Below are 18555 nucleotides of genomic sequence, written 5' to 3'. Positions count from 1 at the left end.
CAAAGGTCACATATTAATATTACAGATAGCATCATTGTCAATGGTCAAAGGCCAAAAAGCTTTTCCTCTAAGATGAGAAACAAGGATGTCCACTCTTGTCATTTTTATCCAACATGATATTGGAAGGCCTAGCAAACCAAGTAGGCAGGAAAAAAGTAAAAGATAACCAAACTTGAAAGGAAAAAACAAAAATGCCACTATTTGTAGATGATATAATAATACTATATGTGGAAAACTCTAAAGACTCCACCCAAAAAACTTAGAACTAATAAATGAATTCAGTCAATTTGCAGGACACAAGACCAACATACATCTCTTGTGTTTCTATACACTAATAACAAACTATCAGAAAGTAAAATTAAGAAAATAATCCCATTTATAACTGTACTAAGAAGAATAAAATACCTAAGAATAAATTTAATCCAGAAGGTGAAAGACCAGTACACTGAAAACTGGGAAGGCACTGATGAAAAGAAAATTGAAGAAGACACAAAAATGGAAAGATATTCCACGCACATGGACTGGAAGTTACTATTGTTAAAATCTCCATACTGTTCAAAGCAGTCTATAGACCTAATGCAGTCCCTATCAAAATTCCAATGGTGGTTTTCACAGTAATAGAACAATTCTAAAATTTGTATAGAATGACAAAAGACCCCAAAATAGACAAATCAATCTTGAGAAGGAACAACAAAGCGGGAGGCTTCATGCTTCCTAATTTCAAACTATATTAGAGAGTTATAGTGATCAAAATAAAATGATACTGGCATAAAAACAGATACAGAGATCAATGGAACAGATGAGAGAGTCCAGAAATAAAACGTGTATGCTTATACTCAATTAATTTATGACAAAGGAGCCAAGAACATACAATGAGGAGAGGATAGTTTCTTCAGTTAACTGGTGTTGGGAAAACTGGACAGCAACACACAGAAATGTAACTGGGCCATGCCAGATACAAAAATTAACTCAGTACAGTTCAAGACAGCACTTGCTCCAGGAACTGGCAACTGGAGGTCAGTGCTGCATCCTGGGAATGTAGCTCACCTCAGATACTTACCATCCATCAGCAATGTGGTGTCTTGGAAAGAATATGGTTTCTACAGTCAGAGCTGATTTCAGATTCTGGCGCTGCTACTTAGCTGAATAACCTTGGATAAACTATCTTTCTTGATACCATGACCTAGCTTCACCCAACTGCATACATGCTCCAGTGCTGGACACTTAATACCAAACAAGAAGCAAGAAAGGAACACAGCCCCACCCATCAGCAGACAGGCTGCCTAAAGTTGTCCTAAGCTTACGGAAATCCCCAAATACACCACCTGATGTGTCTCTGCCCATCAGAGGGAAAAGATTCAGCACTCCCCACCAGAGCACAGGCACCAGTCCCTCCCACCAGGAAGCCGACACAAGCCCTTGGAACAACCAGCCTCCCCCACTAGGGAAGCCACCAGAAGCAAGAGGAACTATGACCCTGTAACCTGTAAAGAGGAAACCTCAAACAGAGTAAGTTAAACAATGAGAAGACAGAGAAATATGTTACAGATGAAGGGGCAAGGTAAAAACCCACAGGTGAAAAGGAAATAGGCAATCTACCTGAAAAATAATTCAGAGTAATGATGGTAAAGATGATCCAAAATCTGGGAAATAGAATGGGGGAAATACAAGAAATGTTTAACAAGGACCTAGAAACATTAAAGAACAAACAAGCAATGATGAACACCACAATACCTGAAATTAAAAATACACTAGGAGGAATCAATAACAGAATAACTGAGAGAAGAATGGATAAGTGAGCTAGAAATAAAATGGTGGAAATAACTGCTGTGAAGTAGAACAAAGAAAAAAGAATGAAAAGAATTGAGCACAATCTCAGAGACCTCTGGGACAACATTAAACACACCAACATTTGAATTATATGGGTCCTGGAAGAAGAGTAAGAGAAAGGGTCTGAGAAAATATTTGAAGAGATTATAGTAAAAAACTTCCCTAACATGGGAAAGGAAATAGTCAAGTTCAGGAAGCACAGAGTTCCATATAAGATAAACCCAAGGAGAAATAAGCTGAAACACATATTAAACAAACTAAAAAATTTAAATACAAAAAAATATTAAAAGCAGCAAGGTGAGGGTGGGATGATTTGAGAGAATAGCATTGAAACATGTATATTATCATATGTGAAACAGATCGCCAGTCCAGGTTCAATGCATGAGACAGGGTGCTCAGGGCCAGTGCACTGGGATGACCCTGAGAGATGGGATGGGGAGGGAGGTGGGAGGGAGGGTCAGGATGGGGGACACATGTGCACCCATGGCTGATTCATGTCAATGTATGGCAAAAACCACTATAATATTGTAAGGTAAATAGCTTCTAATTGAAATAAATTGATTAAAAAAACATATAGGGGAATCTCCATAAGATTATCAGCTGATTTCCTAACAGAAACTCTGCTGGCCAGATAGGATATATTTAAAGTGATAGAAGGGAAAACCTACAAGATTACTCTACCCAGGAATGCTCAGAGTTGATGGAGAAATCAAAAGATTTACAGACAAGTAAAAGCTAAGAGAATTCATTGTCACCAGACCAGCTTTGTAATAAATGCTAAAAGAACTTCTCTAGGCAGGAAGCACAGAGAAGGAAAAAAACTACAAAAACAAATTCAAAACAGTTAAGAAAATGGTAATATGTATATACATATAATTACTTTAAATGTAAATGGGTTAAATGCTCCAATGAAAAGATAAAGACAGGCTGAAGGGATACAAAACAAGATCAATATATATGCTGCCCACAAGAGACCCACTTCAGATATAGGGAAAAATACAGGCTGAAAGTTAGGGGATGGGAAAAGATACTCCATGCAAATGGAAATCAAAACAAAGGTGAAGTAGCAATACTCATGTCACAGAAAATAGACTTTAAAATAAAGACTGTCACAAGAGACAAGGAAGGACACTATATAATGATCATCAATCCAAGAAGAAAATATAACAAGTATAAATATTTAACACACCTACTGTAGGAGCGCTTCAATTCATAAGGCAAATGCTAACATCCATAAAAGGACTTTAACACTCCATTGACACCAATGGATGGATCATTCAGACAGAAAATTATTAAGGAAACACAAACTTTAAAAGACACATTAGACTAGATAGACTTAAATGATAGTTACAGGACATTCCATCCAAAAGCAGCAGAATACATTTTGTTCTCAAGTGAACATGAAATATTCTACAGGACAGATCAATCCTGGGTCACAAATCAAGCCTCAGTAAATTAAAAAAAAAAAAAAGCATATTTGAAATTGTAATTGAAACTTCATAGCATATCCAAGCACGATGCTATAACATAAGAAATCATATACAAAAAACCCCTAAAACTTCAAAAAACACAAACATGTGGAGGCTAGACAATATGCGACTAAATAACCAAGAGATCACTGAAGAAATCAGAGGAAATTAAAAAATCAGTTCAGTTCAGTTACTCATCGTGTCCAACTCTTTGCAACCCCATGGACTGCAGCATGCCAGGATTTCCTCTCCATCACCATTTCCCAGAGCTTGCTCAAACTCATGTCCATTGAGTCGGTGATGCCATCCAACCATCTCATCTTCTGTCATCCCCTATTCCTCCTGCCTTCAATTTTACCCAGCATCAGGGTCTTTTCCAATGAGTCAGTTCTTCACATCAGGTGGCAAAAGTATTGGAGTTTCAGCTTCAGCAACAGTCCTTCCAATGAATATTCAGGGTTGATTTCCTTTAGGACGGACTGGCTTGATCTCCTTGCAGTCCAAAGGACTCTCAAGAGTCTTCTCCAGCACCACAGTTCAGAAGTATCAGTTCTTTGGTGCTCAGTTTTCTTTATAGTCTGACTCTCATATCCATACATGTCTACTGGAAAAACCATAGCTTTGACTAGACAGACCTTTGTTGGCAAAGCAATGTCTTTGCTTTTTAAGATGCTGTCTAGGTCTGTCATAGCTTTTTGTCCAAAGAGCAAGCATCTTTGAATTTCATGGCTGCAGTCACCATCTGCAGTGATTTTGGAGCCCAAGAAAATAAAGTCTCTCACTGTTTCCATTGTTTCCCCATCTATTTGCCATTAAGAGATGGGACGGGATGCCACAAACTGGAGAACAGTTATACCAAAGAAGTTCTCATACTGTTGCAAAAGTTCTAGGGCCCACAGCAGAGTTCCTAACCTGAGGATCTGGTAAAAGGATTGAGAAACCCCAGGCAATTTGACTTTGGAGGTCAGTGGGATTTGATTACAGAACTTCCACAGGACTGGGGAGACAGACTCCTGGAGGGCACAAACAAAACCTTGTGCACACCAGGATCCAAGAGAAAGGAGCAGTGACCCCACAAGACACTGAGCCAGACATGCTTGTGAGTGTCCAGATGTCTCTGCCAGAGGCGTGGGTTGACAATGGCCCACCGTGGGGACAGGGGCACTGAATACAACAGTCATGGGAGCGGTGTGCTGGCATAAGTCCTTTTGAAGGAGGTCACCATTACCAACATTGCCCCTGCCAAACACAGGCCAGCAGGGAGGGAACACAGCTCCACCCATCAATAGGAAATCAGATTAAAGATTTACTGAGCATGGCCCTGCCCATCCAACTCAGACCCAGATTCCCCTACTGCCAGTTCCTCCTATCAGGAAGCTTCCACAAGTTTCTTATTCTTACCCTTCAGAGGGCAGACAGAATGAAAACCACAATCACAGAAAACTAACCAAACTGATCACATGGATCTCAGCCTTGTCTAACCCAGTGAAACTATGAGCCATGCCATTTAGGGCACACAAGATGGACGGGTCATGGTGGAGAGTTCTGACAAAACGTGGTCCACTGGAGAAGGGAATGGTAAACCACTCCAGTGTTCTTGCCTTGAGAACCTCATGAAAAGTATGAAAAGGAAAAAAGATATGACATTGAAAGATGAACTCCCCAGGTGAGTAGGTGCCCAATATGCTACTGGAGAAGAGTAGAGAAATAGTTCAGGAAAGAATGAAGAGGCTGAGCCAAAGTGAAAACAACACCCAGTTGTGGATGTGACCGGTGATGGAAGTGAAGTCCAATGATGAAAGAACATTATTGCATAGGGACCTGGAATGTTAGGTCCAAGAATCAAGGTAAATTGGAAATGGTCAAACAGGAGATGGCAAGAGTGAACTTCGACATTTTCGGAATCAGTGAACTAAAATGGACCGGAATGGGTGAATTTAATTCACATGTCCATTATATCTACTACTGTTGGCAAGAATCCCTTAGAAGAAATAGAGCAGCCCTCATAGTCACAAGAGTCTGAAATGCAGTGAAAGTGAAACTTGCTCAGTAGTGTCTGACTCTTTGTGACACTATGGACTATACTGTCGATGGAATTCTCCACCAAAATACTGGAGTGGGTAGCCATTCCATTCTCCAGGGGATCTTCCCAACCCAGGGATTGAACCCAGGTTTTCCTCACGGCAGGCAGATTCTTTACCAGCTGAGCCACAAGGGAAACCCAAGAACATTGGAGTGGGTAGCTTATCCCTTCTCCAGCAGATCTTCCCAACCTAGGAATTGAACCGGGGTCTCCTGCATTGCAGGTGAATTCTTTACCAACTGAGCTATCAGGGAAGCCCTCCAAAATGCAGTACTTGGGTGCAGTCTCAAAAATGACAGAATGATCTCTGTTCATTTCCAAGGCAAACAATTCAATATCACAGTAATCCAAGTCTATGCTCCAACCACTAATGCTGAAGAAGCTGAAGCATTTGAATGGTTCTATGATGACCTACAAGACCTTCTAGAACGAACACCAAAAAAAGCTGTTCTTTTCTTCATAGGTGACTGGAATGCAAAAGTAGGAAGTCAAGAGGTATACTAACAGGCAGGTTTGGCCTTGGAGTACAAAATGAAGCAGGGCAAAGCTAACAGAGTTTTGCCAAGAGAATGAACAGGTCATAGCTAACACCCTCTTCTACCAACACAAGAGACAACTCTACACATGGACATCACTGATGCTCAATGTCAAAATCATTCTGATTATATGCTCTGCAGTTGAAGACAGAGAAGCTCAATACAGTCAGAATAAATGAGACCAGGAGCTGACTGTGCTTCAGATCATGAACTTATTACCAAATTCAGACTTAAATTGAAGAAAGTAGGGAAAACTGCTAACCATTCAGGTATGACCTAAATCAAATACTTTACAATTATACGGTGGAAGTGACAAATAGATTTAAGGGATTAGATCTGAGAGACAGAGTGCCTGAAGAACTATGGACAGAGGTTCCTAACACTGTACAGGAGGCGGTGTGATCAAAACCATCCCCAAGAATAAAAAAATACCTGGTAACAAATGACAACAAAAACATGATGACCCAAAACCTATGGGATTCAGCAAAAGCAGCTCTAAGAGGGAAGTTCTATATATATGTGTGTATTTATTCATTTATTTTTAGTTGGAGGGAAATTGCTTTCAAAGTTGTGTTGGTTTCTGCTGTACAACACAGAATTAGCTATAATTATACATTTTCCCCTCCCTGTTGATCCTTCCTCTTCTCCCCCTACCCCACCCCTTTGGCTCATCACAGGGTGCCAGGCTGGCTTCCCTGTGTTATATAGTAACTTCTTTCTAAGAGGGAAGTTTATAGCAATACAATGCTACTGCAAGAAACTAGAAAAACCTCAACAAACAACCTAACCTTACACCTAAAGCAACTAGAAAAAGAACGAACAAAACCCAAAGCTAGTAGAAGGAAAGAAATCATAAAGATCAGAGTAGAAATAAATGACATAAAGAAAACAGTAGCACTGATCAATGAAACTAAAAGTTGTTTCTTTGAGAAGATACAATACAAAAACCTTTAACCATACAAAATATATTTAACCAGACTCATCAAGGACAAAAGGAAGAGGTCTCAAATCAATAAAATTAGACATGAAAAAAGGAGAAGGTACAACTGACAATGCAAAAATACAAAGGATCATGAGACTTCTTCAAGCAACTGTATGCCAATGAAAAGGACAACCTGGAAGAAATGGACAAATTCTTAAGAAAGGTACAGTCTCCCAAGACTGAACCAGGAAGAAACAGAATATATGAACAGACCAATCCAAGTAAAGAAATTGAATCTGATTAAAAATTTTCAAACAAATGAAAGTTTAGGATGAGATAGCTTCATAGGCGAATATTCTACCATTTAGAGAAGAGCTAACACCTATTTTTCTCAAACTCTTCTAAAACATTGCAGAGTGTAGAATATTCCCAAACTCATTGGACAAGGCCACCATCACCATAATATTAAAATCATACAAAGATATCACAGAAAAAGGAAATTATAGACCAGTATCACTGATGAACACAGATGCAAAATCTTCAACAAAATACTAGTAAATCGAATCCAACAACACATTAAGAGGATCATCTATCATGATCAAGGGTATGATTTATCCCAGGGATACAAGGATTCTTCAATGTATACAAATCAATGTGATACATCACCATCAACAAATTGAAGAATAAAAACATATGATCATCTCAATAGATTCAAAAAAAGCTTTTGAGAAAATTCAACACCATTTATGATTAAAAAAACTCTCCAGAAAGTGAAAAGGAACCTATCTCAACATAATAAAGGCCATATATGACAAACCTACAGCAAACATTATTCTCAATGGTGAAAAATTGAAAGCATTTTCTCTAAGATCTGGAACAAGACAAGGATCTTCACTCACCACTATTATTCAACACAGACTTGGAAGACATAGCCACGGCAATCACAGAAGAAAAAGAAAGAGAAGGAATCAAAATTGGAAAAGAAGAAGTAAAACAACCACTGTTTGTAGATGACATGATACTATAAATAGAAAATCCTAAAGATAACACCAGAGAACTATGAAAGCAATTAAAGTTACAGGATACAAAATTAATACACAGAAATCTCTTGCATTTCTATATACTAGCAACAAAAGATCAGAAAGAGAAATTAAGTTAAGGAAACAATCCCACTTATCACTGCAACGAATGAATAAAATACCTAGGAATAAACCAACCTAAGGAAGCACCTCTGAGCCACCAGGGAGGCCCTCACTTTAAAGGAAGCAAAAGGCCTGTATGCAGAAAACTATAAGATACTGACGAAAGATATCAAAGATGACACTAACAGATGTAGAGATACACCATGTTTTTGGGTTTGAAGAATCAATGTTGTGAAAATGACTGTATTATCCAAAGGAATATACAAATTCAACGCAATCCCTATCGAATTACCAATGGCATTTTTCACAGAACTAGAACAGAAAATTTTATAGTTTGTATGAAACGTGACCCTCAAAAGCCAAAGCAGTCTTGAGAAAGAAAAATGGAGCTGGAGAAATCAGGCTTGCTGACTTCAGACTATACTACATGGCTATAGCCATCAAGACAGTATGGTACTGGCAGAAAACAGAAATATAGACCAACGGGACAAGATAGAAAGCCCAGAGATAAACCCACACAGCTATGGTCCCCTAATCTATGACAAAGAAGGACAGAATATACAAGGGATAAAAGACAGCTTCTTCAATAAGTGGTGCTGGGAAAACCAGAGAGTTACAAGTAAAAGAATGAAATTAGAACACTACTTAATACCATACACAAAAACAAAATGGATAAAAGATCTGATATAAGGCCAGACACTATAAAACTCTTAGAGGAAAACAGGCAGAACACCCTTTGAATAAATTACAGCAAAACCTTTTCTGACCCACCTCCTACAGTAACGAAAATAAAAACAAAAATAAATGGGACCTAGGTATATTGAAAAGCATTCGAACAGCAAAGGGAACCATAAACAAGACAAAAAGACAACCCTTAGGATGGGAGAAAACATTTGCAAATGAAGAAACTGACATGGGATTAATCTCTAAAATATATAAGCAATTCATTCAGCTCAATATAAAAAAACAAACAACCCAGTCAAAAAATGGGTACAAGGTCTAAATAGACATTTCTCCAAAGAAGACATACAGATAGCCAACAAACACATGAAAAGATACTCAACATCACTAATTATTAGAGAAATGCAAATCAAAACTACAAGAGTCGTTACCTCACACTGGTTAGAATGGCTATCATCACAAAATCTATAAACAATACATGCTGGAGAGGATATGGAGAAAAGGGAAAAGCCTCTTGCGATGTTGGTGGAAATGTAAATTGATACAGTCACCATGGAGAACAGTATGGAAGTTCCTTAAAACACTAAAAACAGAACTACCATGTGACCTAGCAATTCCACTACTGTGCTATCTGGAGAAAACCATAATTCAAAAAGATACCTGCACCCAAGGTTCACAGAAGCATTATTTACAATAGCCAGGACATGGAAGAAACCTAAATGTCCACCAAGAGAGGAATGGATAAAGAAGATATGGTGCATACATACAAAAGGATAGATTAGTGCTTAGTCACTTCGTGTCCGACTCTTTGTGACCCCCAAGACTGTAGCCCACCAGGCTCCTCTGTCCATTGAGATTCTTCAGGCAAGAATACTGGAGTGGGTTGCCATGCCCTTCTCCAGGGGACCTTCCCAACCCAGGGATCAAGCCCAGGTCTCCCCCAATGCAGGTGGATTCTTTACTGTCTGAGTCACCAGGAAAGCCCATAAATACTGGAATAGGTAGCCTATTTCTTTTCCAGGGGATCTTTCCAATCTAGGGATCGAACGGGGGTCTCCCGCATTGCAGGTGGATTCTTTACCAGCTGAGCTACCAGGGAATGTACCAGCTGAGCTACCAATGGATTCCTTCCAGCTGAACTATCAATGGAATATTCAGTTCAGTTCAGTTCAGTTCAGTCGCTCTGTCGTGTCCGACTCTTTAGGACCCCATGAACCGCAGCATGCCAGGCCTCCCTGTCCATCACCAACTCCCAGAGTCCACCCAAACTCATGTCTATTGAGATGGTGATGCCATCCAACCATCTCATCCTTTGTTGTCCCCTTCTCCTCCTGCCCTCAATCTTTCCCAGCATCAGGATCTTTTCCAATGAGTCAGCTCTTCGAATCAGGTGGCCCAAGTATTGGAGTTTCAGCTTCAACATCAGTCCTTCCAGTGAACACCCAGGACTGATCTCCTTTAGGATGGACTTGTTGGATCTCCTTGTATATGTACAGCTGATTCACTTTGCTCTATACTAGAAACTAATACAATGATGCAAAGCAACTGTACTCCAATAAAAATTTAAAAAGTTACATACTTGTAGAATGATACATTAGTATTTGGCAGTACCTATGTGTGTGAAAGGGTATTTTCAAAGATCATGAAATGTATAAAATATCATTACATCAGAATATTTTACATTTAATTATGGTGTGTGCTATGCTGTGCTGAGTCGCTCAGTCCTGTTTGACTCTTTGTGACCCCATGGACTGTAGCCTGCCCTGTAAGAATACTGTCCAGGCAAGAATACTGGAGTGGGTTGCCATGCCCTTCTCCAGGGGATCTTCCCAACCTGGAATACTAATTTTGAACCCCAATTAAGTGAAATGTTATTTCCCCAAAAGAATTATTTTCATTAGTATATCTGTATTACATAAAATTGTACTCAATTATGAGCTTCCTAGGTGGGACAGTGGTAAAGAATCCATTTGCCAATGCAGAAGATGTGGGTTCAATCCCTGGGTCGGGAAGATCCCCTGGAGGAGGAAATGGCAACCTGCTCCAGTATTCTTGCCTGGAAAATCTCTGGACAGAGGAGAATGGCAGGTTATAGTATACGCGGTTGCAAAGATTGGACATGACTGAGTGAGCATGCACATACTCAAATATTACTACATATTGAATATCATCTGTAAAAATTTTGTGAACTTGTTTTCTGTCTTGTTATGTAAGTACCACATGATATTATCAGTTTTGTCTGCTGACTTGCAAATTTTACTACCTGGTCCTTTACAGAGAAAGTCTGTTGATTCCTGATCTAAGTGATTTCCAGAATAGTTGCTCTCAAAATCCTCTGTATTAAAAAAACATACAAAACTGGTTCACATATTAACTGTTTAGCTACACAGGTAGCTGCCACCATTGGTCTATAGTTACTCCATTTATTATGAATCATTTTATAGCTGCAACTATTATTATCTTAATCTTTAACAGGGAGAAGCAGAGGATTAATAACTAAAGGCTGCTTACAATTAACTAATCAAATTGATGGCAGAAATGAGTAAAACCTTCAGGATTCTTGACTCCTGATTATTTTGGTCCAATTATAGTTAAAATACACTTATTTTATTTTATTTTATTAACAAGGTACCCACAGAAACAGTTTTGAAAAACATGAGTAATAAAGGTAGAAGAGTAAAATAATATTCTCATCTTAGATATAAAGGCAACATTCCTTTTGTAACTTTAATAAGTACTAACAACACACCTATTAATAAATTCATTCAACAAAGATTTATTGGACACTTTTTTATGTATGCAGAAACTGTTCCAGGTGCTGGGAATATAGCAGTACACAAAACAGACCCAACTCTCCACCTTCAAGGAGCTCATATTTTAGAGGTTAGAAAACTGTAACATGTCTATAATACCCCTTCAAAATGGCCCAAAGATGTGAGTAAATAGCCTTAGAGTTCAAAACCTCAATTTACCACTGCTGGAGGGAGGAGGACTGGGGCAAATGCAAGATCAGTTTTTATAGCTGCTATCAGCAAGAAGGGCTTCCCAGGTGGCGCAGTGGTAAACAATCTGCCTGCCACTATAGGAGACGTGGGCTGGATCCCTGGGTTGGGAAGATCCGCTGGAGTAGGAGATGGCAACCCACCTCTAATATTCTTGTCTAGAAAATTCTATGGACAGAGGAGCCTGATGGCCTACAGTCCATGGGGTCGCAAAGAGGTGGACATGACTGAGCCTGCCTGCACGCAATGTCAGCAATATTAAGGAGTTTTAGACCAATGACTTCAATGAAGTATAAAATCTAAGGCTAGGTCATCAACAGAAAGGGACAGTGTTGGACATGCATGTGTTGGGGGATGAGTATAAAACAACGGCCACTGTTCACAGGTTTCTCCAGTTTTCTCAAACCAACAAAAGCAGCTACAAAAATTCAGCACCAACTTTCCACTACCCCACTCAACACTTTTTGGCATGATATATTTTCTTCTATTTTTTTCACAATATTACTTTCAGACTGAGGTGTAAAGCTCAAACTTGAGTTAGAGCAAATTAATGATGGTCCTCCTATGTTGAATATCATTTTTACCATTCTGGAGTCTTAATTACGGGGTGGATAAGGGATGGCTACGTTCAGAGGGATTAGCAGAATACCAAGAGATTTCTGTGGAAATCGTTGCAATCTTTACACACCTATCAGGAGCAGGATCCAGGTCGGGCATTAGAGTCTCCTGACACGCATCACTGACAGCCTCCTTTTTATAAGGTGACCATTTGGGGGAACACACAGTGCAATGTATTACAGTACAAAGAAAGCATTGAAGCACCTGCAGCATAGACTGGTGCCTTTGACTCTGAAGTGGACATAAGGTTAAAGGGGAAAGAATAGCGAAGAAAGAAGGAACAGACTCTACTGCAGTTATTAACTGCTGATTACAAGTCATTCAGTCCTACCACTAATTTCTAAAACTATCATCTAAAACTACATCTTTCCTTCAAAACACTTTGCAAATTTAAAAGAAAAAATATTTCATCTGGCTGAAAGGCAAAGAACTTTTTTTGCTTTTAGGAACGAAAAGTTTTGCTAAAAAAGGCTCTATGAGGGAGGAGAAAACTCACCACTCAGCTGCTGGGTCACCGCCAGGCGGCTGGGCTTCAGGATGAACTGACACTGCATCTCTCGGGGCAGCTGCTCCATGAGGAAGGGCTCTTGGAAGTTGGAAGGGGTGGGGGAGTCCTTTGATCCCTGTGTCAGGAGTGCAGTGTCTCGAAGATGGCTCATTTTAATTCCATAGGGATATTCATGCCCTACAGAGAGAAAAAAAAAATCTAAATGTAGACTTTAGGCAGACTGACACTGTAAATGTGTGTGCTACATACTGGAATGTACTGCAATTTGCTCCTGGGACTTTTGGTATAAAGAATCCTTTTGTTGACTTAATGATCACCACGCACACTCTCACAGCTGGATACCAGTGCATGATGCAGGTGGCCCAGCCAGAATAGTTTATTTTTGGAGTGCGGAGGGAAGAAAGCAAAGAGAAAAAAATGTCTTTAAAGAGTACCTTGTTTGGGAATGCGCAGATTAGTCTGTGAGTTGCATAATGTTGACTATGCTCACATCTTCAAACATATTTAAAGGCACTCTAGTTTCTCCTTTGACATTAACTGTATTCTGTAAATTTTCAGTCAATCCTTGACCTCTCTCAGCCTTAAACCCATGACTTAAAATATTTACCCTACCTATCACATAGCATTATAAGGACCAAATAAGTAAACCTTAGAATTCATATTTTTTAAATAATAAGGGCAAAAACTATATATTTCAGGCATCACTATTATTACTGTTATTCAACACAAGATATCTTTCTAAAAAAGACATTTTATACTTTTTATTAGTTATATAATTAGTCACTCAATAGCGAAAGGACTGGTTTGTTTGATTTATGTTTTCTTCCTACTACTGCACTCTGAGGTCGTTATTCAAAGGCAAGAATTAGAAGGAAGACTGCAGGGTATTAGAAACACAGAGACAAGATTTAAAAAGTAATTTTCAAACTAGAAAAACTAAACTCTATGTCGACTCTGCATCTGACTGCAACACGATTTTTTTGTTCTTTAGTACTTTTAAGCAGCTGCATTTTCTCAATTATTCCTCAAGTACCATTGTGCTGTAGATCTAGTTTCCTTTTTAAAAAGAGTAAATTCTCTTGTATCCCTTATTTCTCACTGAATGAACCTCAGGGAACTCTTTCCTTTCCATCTGGCATAGGCATACATTGTCAATGCTCCATTAACATCAAGTACCACAGCAACTTTCAGAGATTAAGGCAAAAAAAAAAAAAAAAAAGGACTTCTATGACATCAATAAAGCCATCAACAAGGCCAATAACTAATATACAATTGAAGTTTGAAAGGCATCTTAAAATATGAAGTGGAGAACTGTTGCTAAGTAACAATCATGTTTCATGTCCCATGGTTTTTTTAGTGAGAGTTAGAAATGAAGCTTAAAGCTGTTTTAAGCCTGAGAGTTACCATCTGAACAGTTTTAATTAAATTAATATATTTTATTAAAACAATTATTTTAAGTACTCATTTGGTTTTTAATCCCAGCTTTAATTGTTGCTTACTGACTTTTATAAAATGTCAACATTAAGAAACTGGAAATGCAGTGAAGTTTTTGTCCCCAGCTATGTGCATAATGATTTAAGTCTGAGAACATACATTTCACAGAAAAGTTTGATTTCAGATTACTCAGATTGTTTGAAACATGAATTACACAGTAGTGATCTCCACAGTTAAATGAAAGGATAACATGAGATAACTCATATGATATGCTTTGCACAATGTCTGGAAGATAGTAAGCATTTAAAAATTATTAACAGAACTCTCATCAACTATGGTTATCATCTCAGTATCTGCCACAGATGCTGTCCTTTAACGTAATCATTTTTTTTTTCTGTTAACCACACTGAATGACCTCACTTATCAAGAATTTTTTTAGTGAAATCAATTTAAATAAGGTGAGGTGATAAATCATTTATCAATAATTCTTCAAATGCTGGAAAATTTGACTACAGAAACAGCAAAGTAGTTAGTAAAGGTAGTAGTTAATGCCAAGTTAGTCAATGAGGATATTTAGGGATCTAAATGGTTTAATTTCATTGTCTTTATGATGCCTAAGAAAGTTCCTGGTGCAGGGCAGATGTTAAATACTCACTGAAAGACTGAGGCATGATTGGATCATAGATAGTCTTCCAGAGAGGCAAGTAGTAAGTAGGAAAGGGAACAGGAAATTAAAAATCTAAACATGAAAAATAAATATATATGGAAAAGGAGTAACAACATATATTGCTTTTTTCAGAAAAAATTTTTAAAAAGTTGACAAGATAGTTCTCTTTGTAAAGAAAAAAAAGAGGAAAATTCACATTTCTGTTTCCAACTATATCATTAGCTGCTCGAATAAAGAGATATCATTTGTCTGGCACATAGGAAACACTTGATAGGCATCTATTAAATTAACACATGACTATTATAGAAGATTTAATATTTAATAGTATTTAAGTTTAGGACTATATAGTCAATTTGCTGAGACATTTAGAATTATAATTAATTCACAATCAATTCTATCTTAGATCTTCATAGAGACTTACCAATAAGTGGATATGGTGCCTCTTCTTTGCCAGAATTGACCCATAATTGGTACTCTCTCTCAGAGCCCTTGGAGATAAAAGAATTAATAATAATTCTTCACATTTGGTAAATGAATGAGAATACATTTTTGGGGCATTTTTATGTTTTGCAAAAAAAAAGGGGGACAATATAAATGCTTTTAAGCTTCATAGTGGGTGGATATGGCTTTTGAAGATGGTAGTGCTAATTCTATAACCCATCTCTCCCTCTCTAAACCCTAACAGAGAACTCATTTTTACCTAGGGATGAGGAGGGATCCACCGATTGTAACAGAATCAGGCCCTCACTATTATGGATAGCCCACAGAATATGAAATCATATATATGCTCTTTCACAAAGTAAGAAGAAACTTCTTGGTTTTCTGAAAGGTTAACCGATCTTCAGAGTTCTAACTTCTGCTTCTCTGAACTTCTCAAAGAATATTGGATTTAATCTACAACATGCCCCTGCAAAGACAGCTTTATATCCAGAAAGCTACAACCTTGCTGTGTCTGTGATGAAAAAGTAAAATCTCAAAGGCTATTAGTTTAGCTGCTTCCGAGTGGAAGGAGAGGAATGACCATGGGGCGCTGAGGAGAGAGACAGGTAGCTGGCACAGCCTACACTGGCTTTACTTTGGGCGAGTCCAGTCCTGGGGACAGAAAGGACAAGAACTCTGGCTAGAGAATAGGCCCACTTATGGGGAACAATGAAACTGTTCACTAGCAGAATTACAACCCAGCAATATTTAAAATCTCACTTGAAAGAAACAATATTAAATTATACAGATTTTGCTGTATCCTTTAGAAGAGGATAAAGTGAAAATGTTTTAAATGAAACTAGAACAGATGGGCAATATTTAATATTCTTACCTTTATCTTCTAATTAAAAATCATGACCCTGACCTTATAATGGAGGGTCCTGGCAAAGAGATTACATCTCCCACTGCCCTCCCCTACTCCATCATGTCCTTCACTGTCTCCTAGTCAAAAAACTTTATTGCAAACAGGAAGAGCAATTTAGTAAAAATCCTTTCTTTTTTTGTAGTGTTTGAAAACACTTTACAATCTACAACCTAACCGTACAATCTTACAACCTAACAACCAAACAGCCTGAATTCCTAATTATACTGAACAGAAATACTTTTGGTATGATGAGACTGATCACTTTATCCAGAATATTACTCAGCCATTCAAAAGAATTCATTTGAATCAGTTCTAATGAGATGGATGAAACTGGAGCCCATTATACAGAGTGAAGTAAGCCAGAAAGATAAAGACCATTACAGTATACTAACACATATATATGGAATTTAGAAAGATGGTAACTGATAACCCTATATGCAAAACAGAAAAAGAGACACAGATGTATAGAACAGACTTTTGGACTCTGTGGGAGAAGGCAAGGGTGGGATGTTTCGAGAGAACAGCATCAAAACATATATATTATCTAGGGTGAAACAGATCACCAGCCCAGGTTGGATGCATGAGACAAGTGCTCGGGCCTGGTGCACTGGGAAGACCCAGAGGAATCGGATGGAGAGGGAGGTGGGAGGGGGGACCGGGATGGGGAATACATGTAAATCCATGGCTGATTCATGTCAATGTATGGCAAAAACCACTACAATACTGTAAAGTAATTAGCCTCCAACTAATAAAAATAAATGGAAAAAAAAAGAAAACAAATGTCATTAATTAATTAATCTCTCTCCTTTCCCTTTAAGTTATTCATTCTCTTCTAATGTATAATATAAGCTTATATAAGAAATCAATGCAGAGGTGTCTGCTTTATCCAGTGCATATATATTTAATTGTATCTTAAATATATTATTAAATTTAACTAAAATAAATCTGACTTATTATTCTCAATTTTGGTTGTCCTGTGTTTTTAAGGGCTTATAATTGTAATGTGTAAAAGCAAACAGAAACAGTTAAGACTATGGCATGTCTTTAATACATGCTACATCTTAGTAACACTACATTTTTATACTTATGGAGAATCTCACTCAAGAAATGATGTTGTTCAAGTGCTTCCTTTAGTTCCATCCTTCTGAGAGTCATTTTCTTTAATACAAATACCCACTATGTGGTTTTTATATACTGGTAGGGAGAACATGAGAACTTTCCAACTCTCTTTCCCTACCTCATCCTCAAACATTTCAATCTTCTCTATTAATAAAATTACAAAAACTCACCATTGCCCCATGAAACAGAAAGAAGCAGAAGCTAAAAAGCAAAACAAGGGAAAATGTGGTGTGCATACTAAACTTTAAAATCCATGGTCTAATGCAAAGCTTATTTTTAAATTTACCAGTTCATTTGGAGGTAGTATCAACCTCAGTTTTTGGACCTGCAGCCACTGAATATGGTTACTAACTATATGTTCTTTATGTAAAAATTCTATTGTAGAGAAAATCCTTCAGAATCCATCATTCTAACACTGATTGAGTCTTGGTATAATAAGTGAATAATCGGGTAAGGAAGAACCAGGAGAGGAGATAGGAAAATAACAGTTACGTAGTGAGACGTGAAAAGAGGAAAATAACAGTTACATAGTGAGAAGTGAAAAGAGGGGAAAGAGGTTGAAACTTTCTATTAAGAATTTTATATCAAAAAGCCCTAACTGCATTTGTATAGCATATAATATTAAAATGCATGTTATCACTCTAATATTGTAGTCTAAACTTATTATGCTTTTTAGCTAACACAAGTTATAAAATGGGAATGGAAGAAGAGTGCTCAATATTAAGCTAATATTAAAACTTTACTGTTCCAGGTGAAAGACCTATACACTGAAAACTATTATAATATCGATAGAAGAAACTGAAGATGATATAAATAAATGACAAAATAACTCTAGTTCACTGAATGGAAGAACTAATATTGCTAAAATGTCCATACTACCCAAAGCAACTGACATCTTAAATGTAATCCCTATCAAAATATGGGCTTCCCAGGTGACACTAGTGGTAAGAAACCCACCTGCCAATGCAGGAAACATGAGAGATGCAGGTCTGATCCCTGGGTTGGGAAGATTCCCTAGAGGAGGGTGTGGCAACCCACTCCAGTATTGTTGCCTGCAGAATCCCATGGACAGAGGAGCCTGGAGGGCTATGGTCCATAAGGTCACAAAGAGGCAGACACGACTAAAGCGACTTAGCATGCATGCATGCACACGCTATCAAAATATACACATTTTTCCACAGAACTAGAGTAAATAATCC

General features: G+C 37.9%; 1 protein-coding gene across 4 annotated transcripts in view; it reads right to left on the bottom strand.

Annotated features, from left to right (window-relative positions):
- The window catches only part of ARHGAP20 (Rho GTPase activating protein 20), a 190192-nt gene that overhangs the window by 29497 nt on the left and 142140 nt on the right, over positions 1-18555 (bottom strand). For all 4 annotated transcript variants that reach the window (XM_070473609.1, XM_020869998.2, XM_070473608.1 and 1 more), the window contains exons 8-9: positions 15314-15380; positions 12780-12968 (exon numbers count right to left, since the gene is read on the bottom strand). In XM_070473609.1, the coding sequence (XP_070329710.1) occupies positions 12780-12968; positions 15314-15380 (256 nt within the window). The remainder of the gene's footprint in view (positions 1-12779; positions 12969-15313; positions 15381-18555) is intronic.

Source organism: Odocoileus virginianus, chromosome 10, assembly GCF_023699985.2.
Source record: "Odocoileus virginianus isolate 20LAN1187 ecotype Illinois chromosome 10, Ovbor_1.2, whole genome shotgun sequence".
NCBI classification, from domain to species: domain Eukaryota; kingdom Metazoa; phylum Chordata; class Mammalia; order Artiodactyla; family Cervidae; genus Odocoileus; species Odocoileus virginianus.
Note: the sequence above shows the minus strand (reverse complement) of the source record. Positions and strands in the feature narration are given on the sequence as shown.